The 19,849-nt window shown below is 29.0% G+C and overlaps 2 protein-coding genes across 2 annotated transcripts; one reads left to right on the top strand and one right to left on the bottom strand.

The window, feature by feature from the left end:
* Positions 1 to 1,712: 1,712 nt before the first annotated feature.
* On the bottom strand, positions 1,713 to 3,049 carry LOC114368044 (RING-H2 finger protein ATL2-like). The gene has a single exon (XM_028325382.1). It carries the CDS (start codon positions 2,883 to 2,885, stop codon positions 2,028 to 2,030), a length of 858 nt encoding a protein of 285 aa, XP_028181183.1. The 5' UTR covers positions 2,886 to 3,049; the 3' UTR covers positions 1,713 to 2,027.
* Positions 3,050 to 14,770: 11,721 nt separating this feature from the next.
* LOC114425745 lies at positions 14,771 to 16,098 on the top strand. Its single transcript, XM_028392699.1, has 2 exons — positions 14,771 to 15,140; positions 15,221 to 16,098. The coding sequence occupies exons 1-2, from the start codon at positions 15,054 to 15,056 to the stop codon at positions 15,680 to 15,682; spliced, it is 549 nt and encodes a 182-aa protein (XP_028248500.1). The 5' UTR covers positions 14,771 to 15,053; the 3' UTR covers positions 15,683 to 16,098.
* The last annotated feature ends 3,751 nt before the right edge of the window (positions 16,099 to 19,849 follow it).

Here is a 19,849-nt window from a genome sequence, read left to right on the forward strand (position 1 = left end):
CACAAGAAAAAAATTTTATGTGTGTAATAAAAAAAAACTTTGTCCCCACTAAAAAATAGATATTGTCTCATAAGATAATTTTTTAAGAATAAATATATAACATAAAAAATAAAATAGAGAATAAATTGATACTAAATTTATTATTTTTTTCTTTTAATTTTCAGGTTTAATTACTATTTTTGTTATTTAATTTATTTTTTAGATTTAATTTAATCATTTAATTTATTTATTTGGTTTTATGATTTTATATGACACTAATAAATTTTTTGTTTGATCCTCAATAAATTAAGAAATTTTGTTTTTGGTCCTTAATAAAATTATTTTTGCATTGAGGTCTCAAATAAAATAAAATAAAATATTTTGGTCATTGTTATTTTGTTATAGTCCTTTTTATATTTTTTTTCATCTATGTCCCTATGATTTCCTATTAGTCTTTATCAAATATTTTTCAAAGAAATTGATATAAAATGAACAAAATTTTATAAGGACTAAAATAATATATATATATATATTTTTGAAAGACTAAAACAAAGTAAACAACTAAAAACAAAATTTTAGTTTCGTTAGGGATTTAATACCAAAAAAAAATTATTAAAGACTTTATTATATTCCTGAATCATTTATCTTAAACCAAACAACTTTATTTAATACAAAAAGTTTATTAAATTCTCTCCTCTCATCTCATTAAAACCAAACAACTTTATTTTTTATTATATTCCTCACTCATTTATCTTAAACCAAACAATCTATTTTTCATTTTATTTCTCTTTTTATTTGCATCCACTCTATTTTTCTCCACACAATAAACAAAATGTAAATGAACTTGGAGTTAGTCAACAAGGAGACCAAATTTAGGAGTTATTTACATTCGACTGATAATCTTTAGTTTGTTATAGGTGAAAAGGAGAGAAACCATCATTGAAGAGATTACTTATTTCTATAAAATTGAATAACTAATTCATAATGATTAAAAAAATTAATTAATTTACTTTAAAAAAAATCTATCCTACTTTTTTTTTTTCAAAACAACCCCTATCATTAATAAAGAGCTTATAATTAATGTTTCAACCAACTAGTTATTAAATTAAGAGAAATGATATTAATGAGGATTATTTGTCAAAAATAATTAACACGCCCAACATTATGAATTGAATATTATGAATTGAATCTTATGAAAATGATTAAACAATCACTTTTAATTTGCGTCTTACAAAAATAACCGGAAAAAATAATTTACACTATATCTAATCACATTTCAGATAAATCTTAACCGCAACTTTCAAGTCTATATTATTTGAAACTCTAATGTTCATAAAGTTGGTCTTCAGCTAATATTGAATATTGAATAGGAATACGATATCCTATCCATCGATGAATAAGATCGACATGAACATATATCATAGTTGTCATTCAGTATGTGTGGTAATGGAAATCGTAACTGTTCTCGATGTCACCCATAGACCAATTCAAAGTTAAAACCACTATCCAAGACCACAACCACTTCAATAGTGGCATCTCACCCATAATCAAGAATATCACCTCCCACGACTATGGAGAAAAAACATGAATAAAAAAATCTTTAATATTATATATATATTCTCTAATAGACTCTTTTTAATATATTATTTATTATTACTAAACCACTTGACAAAATAGTGTTAATTAAAATAAAACAATTAGATAACTCATTCGGAAAAGAGCAAAATAAGAAATAAGCTATTCTTTAAAATTGGTTTCATTTCTATGTAAGCAAGCATTACAATTAGCAATTTTCGTATTCTATTTAACTATTTTTGGAACCCGAAGATAAGAAACAAATAAAGAAAAAATATATATATCAACGAATAAGTACATCATTTATGTTCATCCCAAAACCATTCTACGTCAGTATCTCGCGCCACCTAACTCACGCGCCGCTCACCGCCTACATTAAAATCCAGAAACGTCACTATTACACACCGCCACGCGCCAACAACCCAAGTTTTTCCGCTTCCAACAAGTGCCACGTCAGCACCCGAGTCACCGACTCACTGAGTCTCCTCTCGCTCACCTCGCTCCGCGGCGGAGCTACAATCGCCGCCGCCGCCGCACGACGACGGCGACACGTTCCCCTTCTTTTCCCTGCCGAGCATCCTCGTAAACGACAGCATGCGACTCATCGGCGACCGAAACGAGGAGGACGAGTCGCAACTCGGTTGCAACTCGTTTTGAAAATTCTCGTCCCTCGGAGGCACCTCAATTGTCACACCAACCAACGAAGGCTTAGGCTTACTCAATCCAACCGAAGAGGAAGAAGAAGAAGAACCGGTTCGGTTCTCATTTTCGCCTGAACCGGTTTCGGAAACCGGATCGGGTACCGTTATAACAACAACTTCCGGTTCCGGCGCGCGTTCAACCGGGGCGCGACAAAGAGGACACGTGTCATGAGAATGGAACCACATGTCAATACATTCTATGTGGAAACTGTGATTACATTTGGGCAAGACCCGACCCGTTTCACCGGGTTCGAACTCCGACAAGCAAACAGCGCACTCCGGCCCGGTTTTTTCCGGGTCGAAGGTGAAGACGGGGAGTGTGGCAAGGATGGCGGCGTCGAGGCCACGTGACACGGCTGCGGGGGTGGCGTCGTCGTTGTAAAAGACAAGCTGGGTGCGGCGGAGCTCGCGTTGGCGCCGGAGCTGGCGGCGGCGAGCACGCCGGAGGTACCAGCGCGCGTAGATATGAAGGCACAACATCAAAACGACGACGAAGAAAAGAAGGATTATTGCTGAAAGCATGATTTTTCCGCTGAGGCTGTAACCCTTTGCATCGAACTCTTCAGGGTTTGGATTGCTGTCTTTGAATTTGTGTAAGGGTACATCGTTGTTGTTCCCATCTTCAGCCATGAGTGAGAGTGAGTGAATGAAAAGATGAATAAGAATAAATGAATGAAGAATAATGAAAAGGGTTTTTTGGTTAGGTTAGGTTTATAGAAAAAAAAAAGAAAAAAAAGGAAGAGAGAAAGAGTGAGGAAGGTTCTGAAGGGTTTCTTGGGAGTTTGACGGATGAGATAATATGGCGTTGAATGCTTTTTTTATATGCAGAAGTTGTTGTCAAAAAGCGCGATTGGATTATGAATTAGTCGCCACTGTTGACGCGGTTTCTTACTCTCTCCTTTTCAATTATAGATTTTTTTGTAATTTTACGTTTTTCAGACTGTGGATGTTGATGTAAAAGGTTGAGGAAATTGGGATGCAGCTTCGTCCGGAGACCCTCGCTTTACTATTTTGCCACGCTGGTGTTATGATGCTGATTGTTTATAGAAAAATAAGTCCTCTTGTCTCTAATATAAAAAATTAAAAATTTGGTTTCAGATGTAATAAAAATCTAATTGTTTTTAATTAAAATTAATGTAATTAAATTTCTTAATTGCTGTGTCTCATTTTTTTTATATTTGAGATTAAGATTTGATGTTTATATTCAGAAGAAGAAAAAAATCTTGTGTTCATACTTTGTAGTTAAGAAGTTATAATTAAATACATAGTTTCGGCATGTTTAACAGAATGGTTGGTTGGTTAAACTTGAATTATTAGCTTGTCGGCGCATTCTTTTAATAAAAGAGTGGGAAAACAAATACATTCATTTCGTGTGACTATCCTCTAATTAAATAATTTTGTAAAAAATTGAGCTTTGGATACAATGCGTAAAGTTTTGAGTGCGCAGTATTATAAATTAACGATATAAATTAATAAGTTAATTGGATTTTCTAATATTTAAATTATTTTTAAAAGGCCAAAGAGAAAAAATATATTAAAGAAATCAACACAAGCACGAAGGGTGCCTGGTATGGTAAACACCAAATTACATAAGCATTATTTAAATTATTGATTATGATGATTTTGAATCGGAGAATGCGAGTTTTTTACTTAAACAACACAAAAAAATTAATTATTTATCCAAATAATAAATCTAAAAAATTATTTATATGCATGATATAAAATACTAAAGATGAGAAATCAGTTTTTCTCAAATCAATTTCTCATTTTTTTTTTATTTTGCAGTTAAGAAATCAATTTTTTAATTACATATTTTTTATACGTTTGAAAATTAGTTCCTAAGGAATAGATTTCTAAATGTGGCCTTTTTTAAATTTTAAAAAAAAATCAGTTAAGAAACTGAGTTTTGTTTTTAAGTTTTAGAAAATATTTTTTTAATTATTTTAAATTTTTCATTAATTTATATAAAAAAATAAAATTTTAATTTGCATATGTTGTTGTTAATTTTATATTAAATTTATTTTGTTAAAATTCTTTATAAATCTTTTTATTATTGTTGTTAATTTCTTGCTTTGACACAACATGCACATAGAATCTTTGTTGTTATTCCTTAAATAAAAAATTTAAAATAGGTGACTTAATGACATAATTTGAAATCAATTTTATGTAGATAATTTGTATGATTGAAAATGAAAAAAAGCAAAGAAAACTAAGATAAATAACTCAGGGACTAACATGATTAAAGTAGATAATCTTAAAAGAAAGTGACAATTAGTTTGCGAAATGACTATGCAAGTTCATCAGCATCAAAGTAATAATCTCATAGGCAGTTCTTGATTTGCTTGATTTGTGCAACATGACAAAAAATTTATCGGGAGAATGCCCAAAAGTTATTTTTAACTCAATAGAACCTTTGGTACTAAATTTTGAATAGATTGTTAATGGATTGGCAAGTGCATCAATTTATCCCAAGTAGTAAAGTTAAAACGGAAGTTCGAGTGTCGAATCCACAGAGACTTTATTTGTACTTAGGTACATAAATATTTTATTAATAAAAGAGGTTAAAGAAAATTGATGTGAAAAGATTATGAGAAAACAATAATTTAAATTGGTAGAAAAGTAAATCAAACAAAAGAAAAATTTAATCAAGAATTTAAATTAATTAATTAAAAACAGAAAGGAAAAGAAAAATCAATTATTATAGAAGTTAAATTCAGAAGATGGAAATGTTGGAAACTTAGTCTACCAGGGCTACTCTTTGATGTAATGTTAATGATTTTCTTCTCTTTATAATTATTCCAATTTACACATGCATCTACTAATATACTTTAACTTCGGTCCCCTACTTGAAAGAGTATAATTTATCTATTTTCTATCTTAAATCTCTTTGCAGAGCTAAAATAGTAAATTGCATTAAGAATAGAGATGTATAACAGGCTAAACAAATATCATCTTATCTCTAGCAATGACTTTATTTAGATATTTTTTTCCTGTTCTATTAGAAAATAATGTTTCCTAATGTTATCCCTAAAACTTACCATTCAAATGGGTGATCAAGCCACAAGCAATAATATTAAGTACAAGAAAAGATAATGCAAATGTAATATTCATAAATAGATAGGAATATAAATTACATCAATAGTAGTTGGCTACCAAGTTTCCAACAAATGAGGTTTAGCCTCTCATTGTCATTGAGACTTTACAATTACAAAAGGAAAATATTTAGTAAAGGGAGAGAAGATAAGAAAGGGAATGAAGGGAAGAAATGACTCCTAATGTTTGTTTCTTCTTCTTCTAGCATTTGTCTTCTATAAGAAATTGTATTATCTTGGAACTTCTGTGTGTTTTTTTCCTGCTTTTTTGGGTTTTATTTTACTCACTAAGCATCATAAATTCATCACTTTTAATATTTTATGCACAAAAACTTAAATTCATCACTTTTAACAATTATTTGCTCAAAAGGAAGAATTAAGAGAGAAAAAAATACAAATTCTTATATAATTTGACCCTAAAATATATTCCTATTTAGCAGTTATCATAGATGAAAAACATTTTTCCTGTATCATCATTGTGTTTGAGCTTCATACGATTGTATTCAACATAACCATCACCTACGTAAATTGGTTGACGGAAAAAAAGATCAAGTAAAATTTTCCAACCTTTTGTTGGCATAAAAAATTGTTTTCCTTAAGGCATCAAGCGATACATCCTCACTTATTATAATGACTTCAGGATCACTGCGACATTTAAACGCCATATCTTCATATGATGAAATCATGTCACCATCGCAATACATAAGAACGAATATACTCTTCATGTTTTAAGCAATATGGTGAATATCAAACAAAAGGTGTTAAGTTGCATCTAACCCTTACTGTTATTTATATTAGGTGATGAACTATTCTCTCGTGACTTATACCAACGACTCAGTCAATAAATGTAGTGCTCAGTCAATTAACAATGGCAAGCTGACATTCATAGTACATAATAATTTAACAAGTGCAATTAATGTCATCTATGTACACCAGTTCCACATCTGAGAGGTTGTTTATTTCTTGTCGGTTGTTGATGTACTCGTTCATGTTCTTGTGGTTGAATTTTTTCATCAGGAACAATGGGTTGCTCTTCCTAGGTGAATTCATTGATATTTGGTTGATTGGTCGAAGAAGTGTTGGCAATAGTTTAGTGAAAGGATGCAAACAAAGGTATGAGCATATTTTGCATGTATGCATAAGCAGATTTTGGTGTTTGAAGATCTATACTTATGAGGTTGCTCATGAAGTCTTCTCCGTTAGCGTTGAAGAACTACAAATTGTACCCATAATCTTGATGATGATGTTGTGGTGTGAATTCATATGATTGAGGAGGTGTTTGTAGTCCTTCATCATGCATGCTGATAATAATTGGTGGACTTTTGTGGTGGAGCACGTTGTTCAGATTCCTTCTCTGGAGCCGAGCGAGATGTGGTAGCAACATTTGGATAAGTTGCAGGCCGTGTTATGCAAACTTTTGAATTTGCTCGATATCAGTTCATGTAATGACTCATATGTTCAAAATATCCTTGAATAGGTTAGTCGATTAACACATATTTACGTTTTTCTTCCAAATTACAATCTATTGTTCATACTCTTCTCCTAAATTAGTGTCACTGTGTCCTCTCATGTTAGTTTGATGGAATTTTTCGAGATTATGCGGTGGATTTGGTATGTCTTGGCAAAGTCCAAATTGGAGCATGACCCTATTAGTTTGTTGTCAAACTACCATTGGGAAACAAATTAAAGTTACACAAGCACTTCATATCCAAATTGGAGCATGACCAATGGAACTAAAAAAATAGTTTGCATTAATGATTTATAAAACAATGTAATTGATGTTTGAATAAATAAAACAAAAATAAACGGTTCAATCTCCTCATTACACATGTTATCAAATCTTGATTTGTAACGTATAACATCACCGCGTGGGACCAATTTCTCGTCTTGAATAATAAAGTATATCGTTCATGTAAATAATTTTGTTGGATGTATTATTAAGATAAATAATTATTTTTTTTATTATTTGAGTAAAAAACTCTAGAGAATGCTATACACTATTTATTATTGATTAAATTTTATTAAAAATCATAAACTTTTGTAATTCTTATTCTTAATTTAACTAGTTTTTCTTTTAATTTTATACGTTTTAATAAATTTTAATTAATACAATGGGCTTAGAGTATATATAGCAAGAACTCTTGTTATTCAGCATCCAAATACTGATTAAAGAATCAAAAGATAGAATTTTTTTTGTTAAAGAAGTTATATTATAAATTATGAAAGAGTACATTATCAAACTTTAGAATAAAAACATTCGACTTTAAATTTCTTAATCAGGTGTTTAAGGCACTTATTAATATTTTCCTTATATAAAATGATTTACATTATATGGATATGTTAGTAATACTTTGGTTATTATCTATAAATTGTTTTTTTAACAGTGTATTACTATTATGACTTATGAGTACTATCTATAAATGATAGCGTGTGCGAAACTTGTACTAGGCATGGGTCAACTTGTGTAGTGAAGGCATTGGTCAACATGCTTTCTTAACCCAATCCAATCCAAGTAGTCCCGCGTAAACGTTAACTCTCGTATTTTCTTTGTCTATACGGCGTTTACTTTATTGCAAAGGAACACACAGCACAATTATCTCTTTTTGCTTTTTCTATTAAAGTAAAAAAAAAATAAAAAATGGCACCAACAAACGAATTGAGACCTCTGGATGCGCTTTATATATGCGATCAATTTACATTGTGGGAGCGCTCCCATGTTAAGACAATAATTCATCAACATTTTAATTTGTGTTTAAGTTTTTGAATTCTTAATTACAAAAATATATTTATTAAATATGTTTTGGATTACTTATTATATACTATACTTTTTAATATAATTTGATATTATAGAATTATATTTAAATAAATCATTCAACAATATATTATAAGTTTTGAATTCTTATTATAAAAAAAGGTTTTGAATTCTTAATTACAACAATATATTAAAAAAATTAAAAATTACAAAAAAAAACCTTCTATTTTGATTTTAAAGCTCTTATTTATGAGGTTCTAATAATTTTAAGTTTTAACAATCTACCTCATTCAACAACTAAATGGATCGGCAATTGGCCCAATTAATCATGGGTCCAAATACGTTTGAAACTTATAGGTGTATTTAACAATAATCATTCAATCCAAAACGGCTGTGTTGATGAAACAATTTTAAGCACCTAATAGCATTTGAATCCTCCACTTCCTTCTTTGAATCCTGCACCAAATTTACATTTTGGGATGAACATACCAAAAAATAATGGAAGTTGCATGATTCAATAGTGAGAGGGTAGAAAACAAATGTTCAACCTAATTTATAGGTGTTTGGAGTTTGGACCCATGATTAGTGCATAGCCCTTTAAATTTCTCTTCTGTTTTAAATAAATAAATCCTGTAAGATTATTTTAAATTTTGCTTCTATTTTTTTTATCACCCTAAATAAGATTTTTGCTTGGTCTAATGAATTTTTAAGGTATCCCCACAAGCTTCATCTCTTTGGATCATATATGAATTACAAGTGACTTTTTTTTTTAATTTTGATGTATAGTTAGTATTTTTTTACACTATTAACTAATTAATAATTATTTTACATTTAATTTGTAAAATAATTATTATAAAAATTAATAATTTTTTATTATAAAATAATGCATTTGTTTTAACATGAATGATAAGAAAAAGACATATCAAACAAGAATGACTAGAAAAAGATGCAAGTAACTAATAACTTTGTATTAAAATTTTGGAAATGTTTAATATATTTATCCCTATGATCAATGTAGGAAGTTGCATGATTATAAAAAAAATTCAAAATTTAAGTTAAATTTATTGTTAATTATTGATAAATCCTTGTAATGTTGAATCAAAGGTTTGTTTGTTAAGAGTATTCCATGAAGGGTGGTACTTTGTTGCGGAATCATACTCTTCAAGGGAATCAAGTTGAGGATGATATTATAAATTTTTCGTTTATCCTTAGATAGACAATTAATATAACTTTTAAGATTGTTCAATTCCTCATTTTATTTTAAATGTCATTTTGACTGATGTAATTTTTATTGTATTTTCAAGCGATTTTTAATAAATACTTTTGGAGTTTTTTCCAATCTTCCACCAGAAAAAAGGTTTGTTTGTTTTATATTAATAATTAATTTCTTACATCCTATATATTTTTAAATTAAAATTTATACTCAAGATTAATTTAAATGTATATTCAATTATATAAAATATTTTAAAATTAATTATATTCTAATTATTTTTTCTTAACTTTAAAGAAACGATCACGAAATATATTATGAACTTTTGAAAAGCTTATAGCCGACAAGGAAGTGCGATGGAAATGCGTTAATTATTCAAGAATTAAAACGCTAACTTATTTTCGACTTTTTTTTTTGGTACAACGACTAGTGACATTGATATTATGGACTTGATATTTTGTTTCTTAAAGATAAAGTTTTTTTTTTCTAATTAATAATAATAATAATTACATACTAGAATTTTTAAATAATTTTTTAGAAAATAATATTAGGGGTGAATTGGATTAAGATTTTAAAAGATTATTTTTGTCTAATTTTTTTTTTCTAAATTTTAGAAGACTTTGGACTTTAATTTTTTTTAAAGATTTTTAGGATTATGATTTTATAATTCGAATTTTTAATGAATTTATAATATATGAATTCAAAAGATTTGAAAAAATATTATGAATTTTGAAAATTCATAAATTTTAAAAAATATTTTAAAATTATTAATAAAGATTTATGAATTTTTTTCACATAAAATTTTAAATAAAATTCATCTTATACAAAAAATTTTAAACTTATTATATAACAAATCAATCTTCTTCAACATATTTACGAACATAATAGACTCATTCCTCTTCAATCATCAACCATCTTAATTTTATAAAAATTATACACCGCAATGTCTACATGTAGCATGAATATTTATAATAACTTTCACAATAACAATCTCACCAAACAAAAAATATGCTCAACAATTATTTCAAACCCCACTTATATATTTATTCACCTATACATGAATCCAATTTTTCATGTTTATTAAAACTATATATTTCTCATGTTTATATATATATATATATATATATATATATATATATATATATATATATATATATATATATATATATATATATATATTCATGTCCATTTATATGGATAAGATAAGGTACGTCATCAAGATGTCCCAATTACGAATTCAATGAATTGAGAAGATTTCTTATATCAACTTTCCAATACATGTTATCTATTGGTCGAAAGAGTAATAAAAATTATGAATGTTTATTGTCTTCAATAAAAAGACGAGATTTTGTATGACGAGAAAAGAAAAAAAATGGCAATTGGAAGGAAAAAAAAAAGAAAGTCTCATGAAATTTTAATAATTTTGGTGAGATTGTTTGATGTGTATTTTATACTAAAAAATCTCATGAAATCTATTAAAATTCATCCTAAAAAAGAATCTATTGAATTTTGTATACTTTTGAATACCATAAGACATTTTTTTATGTTGTAGACAATCTTAATTGAATACCAACAAATTTTATTAAATTCCTTAAAAATTTTAACAATCTTGATTGAATATCTCAAAATCTTTTTTACAGGAAAAAAATATTTTAAAATCCTTTGAAATCCTAATTAAATACACTCCCCTTAATGTTTTTCCTTGAAAACTAAAGATAATAACTTCTTAAAGAGTTTAATGGTTATTAGTGTAAAAACTTTTATAGTATCAACTAATTAGAAATAACCGTTGACATAACTTTTAAAGTGGTTATTATTAAAGTAAATAAACTTATCATACATAATAGTAGGAAGCGTTTGTTTTACAAAATCTTATAAGATTATTATTCCTAAGAATATTAAATGGGAATGAGATATTCTTGAATATTTTAAGAAAAATATGTTTGTTTAACTATTGAAATTGGTCAAAAATATTTTTTATATTCTTAGAAATATTTAAAAAATGTGTTTGATTCACATTATTTTTTCTAACGAATATATGTTATATTACTAAAATATCCTTTTATATATTAAAGAACTTATTACATGCACCTACACAACAAAACACGAGGTTAAACATTAAAGTTTGCAAATAACAATCAAGAATCTTACAAATTTTTTCAATAAATTCCTGAACCATATCTTATTATTAAAGAAACATAACATCAACATATCTCATTCAGTCTTTCTTAAGTCAAAAGATATTTATGTCTTAAAGAAGAATCAAGACTTCTAATTATTTTGATTAGATATAAATAAATACAAATGATAAAAGTTGTGTATGATATGCTATTAAATCATGATCTGTCTTTATGCATCTAAAGTTGTCAGATGACGCACTTATAAGACGATCTAATATAGCATTTAAGTAGTACATTTAAGATCTTCATTTAATGCTTTATGTCTAAGATTCTTTGATGCATAAAACATTATCTTAGGATTTGTCAAAGTCATATGAAGAATAAATGAAGTTCATGGTTTGGAAGATGTTGATCTTCATCAAAAAGTGCACTTTGTTATTGCATAACTGTTATAATAAGAGAAGTGATTTCTCTGTTGAAGCATAGGAACCTATCAATATGGAATTTAAATGAATAAGGGACATGCATTTAATACAAACAATAAATGCTTCAACGGATGTAGGACCTCAGGCGAAGAATATAGTGAAGAATCCAATCGTTGAGAGACAATAGATACTTTGAGATGAAGGCTATATATAGAAGAAGCTTTGAAGAAATAAGATACGAATCATTTACGCAAATCATTATTTCATTCTTTCTTGTAAAGCTTTATGTAAATTCTTATAAAAATACAAAGCTCTCAAAATAACTTGTATGCCTTAAGAGAAAATATTAAAAGTGTTGAGTGATATATCCGTTTATAAGACGATTATACTTTTTTAGTTCGTGTGCAATATTCCAACAAATCTAGTTGATTTATTTAGAGCCAACAATGGCTTGGTAGGACAAAGAATATTGAATTTAAGTCAAACTTAGGGTAGAACTTGCAAGTGTAAGAGCCATAAGTGATAGTGAACAATATTTTTAACTTTGATAAGTTAGTGAAAACTTGATGGTTGCCAAAAATTGGACTTAGTCTTGAGATTGAGACAAACCAATATAAATTATTTATGGGCTTTCTTATTTTTTAACTAACAAAGAGTTTTGAATTTATTTTTAGATCTTATATTTCATTTTGTTTTTCTTATTATCTGATACATACATCAGATGATAACACATGTTTTTCAGTCTTAAGAAAAATTTTTAATTTCTAAAAATACAACTCAACCCTCATTTTTGTGTTATTCGCTTCTACAGTCTCTTATAAAGAACAAACAACACAAAAAGATATATATAACAAAACTTTAATAGGCTAGGAAACAAACCCAAAAGAATTACAGAGAAAGATACAAAGTTAAATTCATATTAAAACAAAACAATCTAAAATAAGAGTTCTAAATAATGAGATAATATGTATTGATATTGAGGATATAATAAAAATTTTATATGATTAACATGATTCCCACCATATAGGAATCCATAATTTCACCATCTTTTCATCAGAATCACTTCAATACAAATTTAACTTAAGCATGGACATCTCACTTTCCTAGGAATAAAAGATATCCAATTTTTTTATTACCTCCAAACAAATGTGAGAATGTACATTCTCATCTCCATCATCCCAAGAATCTCAAAGATTTCGTAAAATACACGTCCCATAACATGTGATTAAATGATAATACAATGTACGATCCTTTATGATTGTATGATAATGTAAAATTATTTTACACTATGAGTGTCTAATCTATTTTTTTTATATCAGGTTATCATTCCAATTATTAAATAAAATAATTTTCTATTCTATTACTTTTTATAATAAATAATAAAAATTAGTATATAGTTTTTAAATTAAATTAACTTTATAAAGACTTATTTTTATATAATTAATTTATGTCCTTGATTTTTTAAAATGACATAACTACTATATGTATTTATGTTGTTATTGTTATATAATTGCACATCTTTTTTCAATTTTAAAACACATTTCTTTAGTATATGTATTGTACATGTCATAAAGTTGGCATATAGTCAGACCACAGAGGCACTCAAACGTGGTTTGACATGGTCTCCACAATCACAACATGATGTTTATAGGAGCAATTGATCAACATAACTCCATAGTGAGATAACTCCCCCAAGGTCAGACACATATATAGACCTACTAGAAATAAGGAAATGTATGGTTTACTAACTTCATAAAGAAATACTTAAATATCTTAGGTTTAACCGACTTGATGGTCGGGATTCCTTTGTAAATATCTCATCACACATTGAACAAATAGATCGAAGATTACAATGAGACAAGATAGAAAAGGAAGGGAGATTACTCATCTAAAACTCGATGAGAATAATGTGTAAAATTAAATTCATACTTTTCTTATGCCACTAAAAACGACCTAGTGCATGTTTGAATTATTATTTAGACTAAGTACAATTTCTCTTTAATATTTGACTTTTTTAGTTAGAGAGAAATTTTATCCGTTTAACTTCGAGAAAAACTCCACTCCATTTATTGGAATTTTCCCTAAGGAAGGATATATAAACAAAAAGACCTCCTATTTGAAAAATACCAGGAACTAAAGATACCCCTCCCCTTCAACTTCAAACAACTCCAATCCACATTTTCAAAGTACCCCTTGTTACTTATGTAGTGAAAGAACATTAAAATTCACTATATCACAATTTCAAACCACAATACAAACATGCCTCTAGTAATAGGAGTCTCGCATAAATGCATGATATTTAAGATTCTATCCTCATTGAGGCCATTGTTAACAGAAAAGAAAAAATAACATTTTTCTTCTTCTTTAGTTAGTTATTTATTGAGATGTAACTTTAGTTTATTTATTTTTTCAATCAATATTCAAATTTGTTCGTTTGCATATAAATATAATTATAAAAGAATAAAATGAACAATAAAATACGATAACATTTACAATTTTATCATCTACTTTAATTCACAATTTTCATTTCAATTTAATTTAATTTAATTTCTTTCTATTCTACCAATGGACGCTTAGTTTTATATGAGGTAGGTAGGTATTAAACATAAAATTTTACTAATTAATTAAAAAATATTTATTATAAAAATGAGAACATAAAAAAATCATAACAAATATAATTTTGTGTTTTTGAATAAATTTATTATTTCTTTTACTTCTTTAATTAATATCTTAATTAACATGTCTTAAATATTTATATTATATTATTTATTCGCAAACGTCAATACGCGTTCCAAAAGTAACAAGATAGCTAGGAGGGTAGGTATCCACAGAAAGAAATAGTTTCACAATTGCACTATTCTCGTTGGTTTGTCCTATCTGATTATATATTTTTCTCATTTTCCCATGGGTACTTGGAATTGCAGCAATTACTAGTTTGCCTTTTGCCTGCATTTTCCGTAACCAAGCTAATAAATGGAAGATACCAAAAGGTGTGAACTTTGAAAGCGCATTTACTAGTGTTTACCAACTCCCTCACGCCCCCAAGGCCAAGAAAAGAAAACACACTTTTTTAGCCTTCCCTCTCTCTCTCTCTTTCTCTTTCTTTTCTCCATTCTCCATTTTTTTTTCTTCTTATCACGCGTTTGTGACCACAACCAAGTACGAAAGTTGAGATTTTTAGCATACCCATTTCCACACAATGTCCAACAAGTCCCCAGTTTTCCCCATCCCAGACCCCCAACACTTCAGCGACTATGGATTTGACCCTCAAATCAACTATTTCCAGGTCTCTCTCACGGACCATAATGTTACTATTTATTTATTTAGCTGTATGATATGATATGATTCTTAATTTCTCCAAAGCAGGTGTTGGAAGAAGCCATGAAGCACAAGCGCGAGACAGCGAGATCCATAGACTCCATCCACTTCAAGCTCCAGAAGCCCATTTCCAAGGACGACTCACGTAGCAAGGCCCACAGGCCCAGGAAGAAGCGCTGGTGGAGAAGCGCCCTCCTCTTCTTCAAGTGGCGCTGGGCCCACCACCACCACAACAACGACGACCACGACATCCACCAGGCCCGGGCCCGGGCCTTCCGGGCCTCAATTTCGGGCCCGGTCTACTGGACCGAGGCCCGAAGCGGCTCCGCCACCCCCTACCGCTCCACCAGCCGCCCCTCCTCCGGGCCACTCGCCGGAACCGTAACGCCGCCGGCGAAGGATGACGTGGACACACCTTACTTGAGTCTTAGAGAACTCAACATGGAGCAACAACAACAACTCCAGCAGAGGATGTCTACCTCGGCCATGCCCATATACTTGGTCACTTGAAAAAAAAAAGAAAAAAAAAAGAAGAAAAAATCAAACCAATCACTTATTAGGGTATCACCACTTTCAAATTCATGTCTCATATTGTGTGCAACAAGAAAAAAATATTGGTGGCTGATTGGAGTGGAGTAGCTTGGTTGGTTACATGATTTAGATTTATTATATTTTTGGGTGGGTTTATTTTTATATTATTATTTTCTTTTAACCTAAGAGAAGGAGTTTGTTACTTTGTTTGATTTGATCCTCTGGAGGAAAAGGCTGGATCCTCCTTTTGGTGCTTGTTGCTCACTTTTTTTTTTTGATATCATGCAACTGAACTTGCCTCTCGTGCTAGCTTTTGACCAAAGTTGTTATTGTTGTGAATATCTTAATTGTGAGTATTTCTTGAATTTGGGTCCTGAAAATGAGGATCACATTCACGGCAAGTGTTGTTAGTTAGTACTTATTATTTTTGGTATTATGATCTGTGATTACGGCTAGTTCAAGATAATTTTCTACACGATTTTTTTTCCTGAATAGATCTTTTTTTACACGTAAATCGAACACAAATCTTATAGCACTGATATGGGTTTGTTAGTAATTGTTACGTTAGTGGCATTTACCATTATAGCGCCAAGATTTGTGTCCGTTAAGATGGGGACCCCATCTAACGTTGGAGAGGGACCCGAAGCAATTTGCTTGGGAATGGGGCGTGTGGGACCGAAACGGCAACGTTTGGAGATGTAAAGGCTGCGAATATTGGAGGGGAAAGTGGGTTATTATTTTGAAAAAAGTGGCATATATGATATGCTTGATCCTATTAATGAACATGGAAGGAGGAGGGAAGAAAGAAGGAAGGGTCGATATCGGAGGAAAAAGCCAAATTAATATCCGGCCATAGCATGTGCATTGAAATCGGAAGCCAAGTAGTAATATTATTGATACCTCGTAGATTTGCATGTTAGGTGTAGGCTCCTCTACTATAGTTTTATTAGTTTAATTAATTAGTAGATGTTTTGGTACGTACCAGGGTTGTTTAGATAAAAAAAATTTAACCAATTGGTTGGTTGGTTGGTTGTATAACAAGCTTTCGGAGGCTTGTTAATTTTTTATTAGTAATTAATAAATATAGTACTAGCACGTGATCTCTCAGCAGCTAATACTTTAGTTATCAATCAACTTGTATCAAATAGTTTTTTTTTTTTGATAAAATTTCAACAGTTTAATTTTATATATCATCTTAGGTGAAGAGACGTAAGACCCAAATCATAAAAAAGAGATTTTTTTTTTTTTATATTTCTCAAGTTGGAAGTAGGGTATTCACATATTAGATTAAATTATATCAGTTTTGATTTTATAACTATTAAAGTAAATTATAAATTACACAAACTGATAACTAACATTTTTATTCTCACACATGTATGACATTTTTTTATATACAATCATTTAATAATATAAATTAAAATCATTTTTAAGTTTATGACTTTTGTTAAATTTTAGTTAATAATAAGAATATCTTAAAATGTGATGTTATTATTGATGGGTGTACACACAGGCGGATGGAGGGGGCTATAGGGGCCATGGCCACCCAAGTTTTTAAACCTTTGTAATATCATATATATATATATATATATATATATATATATATATATATATATATAAAATTATTTTTCTCTCTCTTCTTAATTCATTTAGTTCTTTTTAATATTTAATATTTTTATTAACATATTTTATTTAAAGTGAAAATAAGTTTTCTTCATTTTTTACTTTTCTTTATTTGATAATTTTATTTAGTTTCTCATATATTCTCCTGGCTTTTAGAAAATCACAAGTTTTTTCATTATTGTTGCTAACTCTTCCTATTTTGTGCTATGAGTTTCTTTTATTATACTTGTAACATTTTTCACCTTGCATTTTTATTCCTATGATTTTTTTTATTGTCTAAACATGTAGTTATAATTATTGGCTTTGTCATTGCATCCCAAATGTACGTTATTTTTTTGTTAACTATACATTTATACTTGGTTAATTTATCTAAGCATTTATGATATGTAATTAATTTAATCAAGTATTTTCTAAGAATTTTTTATGTGTGACTCAAGTATTTATTTTTGAAATATTTCAAATAATATGCTTTGACAATAATGAAATTTTCTTTTCACTTAATTTAAATGAAAATTTTCTACTTTCTTCTCCTTTTACTATCGGTCTTTGAACGCTTAGGTGTTAATTACATTGTTAAGTAGTATCACTTTTATGTTTAACATAATTATATATTTATTTTTATTCATAAGAAAATATTAGTTATATATTAAATTTCTTATAAATGTCATGCATGTAAAATTTTAAATATTTTTTTAAGTGATGATTTTTTAATATTGGCCTCCCTTATATAAAAATATTGGCTACGTTCCTGTGTACACATAAAAAAAAAACTGGAGTAATATGATTGAAATTGTTGTTCTGCACTTTATTTAGTTGGGGGGATATTATCGTGTGTTGTGGTTGTGGGTGAGAGGATTATTTTCCTTTGTATCAGCTGAGGACTTGGGCTTAGGCACATCTTGTGCGTAAATCAGTTTTAATAAATCTTTACATTTTAAAAAAAAAAATATTTCTCGTGTATAAGTTTTTATACTTTAAAGTGAGATGATCACGAGTTATCTTAAGAAAAAAGTAAGATGATCATGATATGTACATTTTTTTTCACATACTCGCATTTTTTAATACACATGACCTTTAGTACTGAATCCAATCGATATTTTTACTCCTTACTTGATAAATTCATTTTATAAAATTTCTCAAATAAGTGTTGAAATTTCTTAATCAACATTAGGCTTTATAAGATATTTTACTTTTTCTTTATGATCCAAGAGAGCCTTTATGCGCCTTGCACAAGTATCTAAGATAGTATCCAAAGCTTGGATTTGCTTGTATCTTTATTTTGTTCCTTTGTTTAATTTATAATTTTTTCTTCATTTTAACATAAAGATATTTGGTCTTTTATTTTAAAAAATAAGTAATTTTGATTCAATCATCAATTTTACTTAACGTTTTAATTATTTTGTTTTAGTCCAATTAAATCATAAAGGTTTAAATATTTTATAAGTTTCTATACTTTTACTAATTTTTTAATTAGATTTTTATTTTTTAATTGAGTTCATGTTAACTCATTGACAAGTGTCACAAGTAGTAAAATAAAAGAGAAATCCGAGTGTCGAGTCCACATAAATTTTGTTTCTACTTAGATTGGTATAAATTCAATTTTCAAGTAATAGAAGAGATAAGGAATTGTAAGTGAAAAAATAAGAAGACAAGAAAAATAAACAATAATTTGAATGTGAATGATGAATTTAGAATGCAAATGTGTTGGGGCCTAACATACCAAAACTACTTATGATGCAATGCTAATAATTTTTCTCTATCAGGTGTTATTCCAAGTTTTTATCCGCATCTACTTTGATACTTTATCTTTGGTTCCCTGCATGAAAAACCTAATCTATCTATTTTTCCTCCCAAATTCCTTTGCAAAGATAAAATAGTAAATTGCATTAAGAATAAAGATGCATGAAATAGGCTAAACAAACATTACTCTATTCCTAGACATTATTTCATTTAGATGTCTTTCCCATTTCTTTAGAAACTAATCATTTTTCAATGTATTACCTCCTAAACAGATGCATGAATATGGGTGATCAGACCACAATCAATAACAAGATAGCATAAAAAAGAACAATAAAAACTAAAATTGCATTAAATAGATAGCAGGGAAGAGTTACGTTACAAAAATTGGCCTACTAGGTTCCCAACACTAGAGGTTTAGCCTCTCATTGTCATGAGAGGCTTTACATTTTAGGGGGTTGATAAAGATGAAAGAAGAAGAGAGATGAATAAAGGAAGAGAAGATGAGAATGACTATAGAAGGAGGGTTTTTCCTATTAGAGATGCTCAAGCTTTGAGTGTATTCAATAGAGAGCTCTGAGTCTTGTTGTGTCTTTTTCCTTTGCTTCCTACTCCTTTTATAGGCTTAAGATAGGTTAAAATTCACGTGACCTTGCGCTAAGCCCACCCTTCTGGGCTTAATGAGTATGATGGTGATTACGTGCTTAGCGCGACGACATTTGGGATTAGCGAGTATCGCGCTAAGCCCACCCTTCCGGGATTAGTGAGGGATTTGCGCAAAGCGCGCCT

This window comes from Glycine soja, chromosome 9 (genome assembly GCF_004193775.1).
Source record: "Glycine soja cultivar W05 chromosome 9, ASM419377v2, whole genome shotgun sequence".
Lineage (NCBI taxonomy): Eukaryota > Viridiplantae > Streptophyta > Magnoliopsida > Fabales > Fabaceae > Glycine > Glycine soja.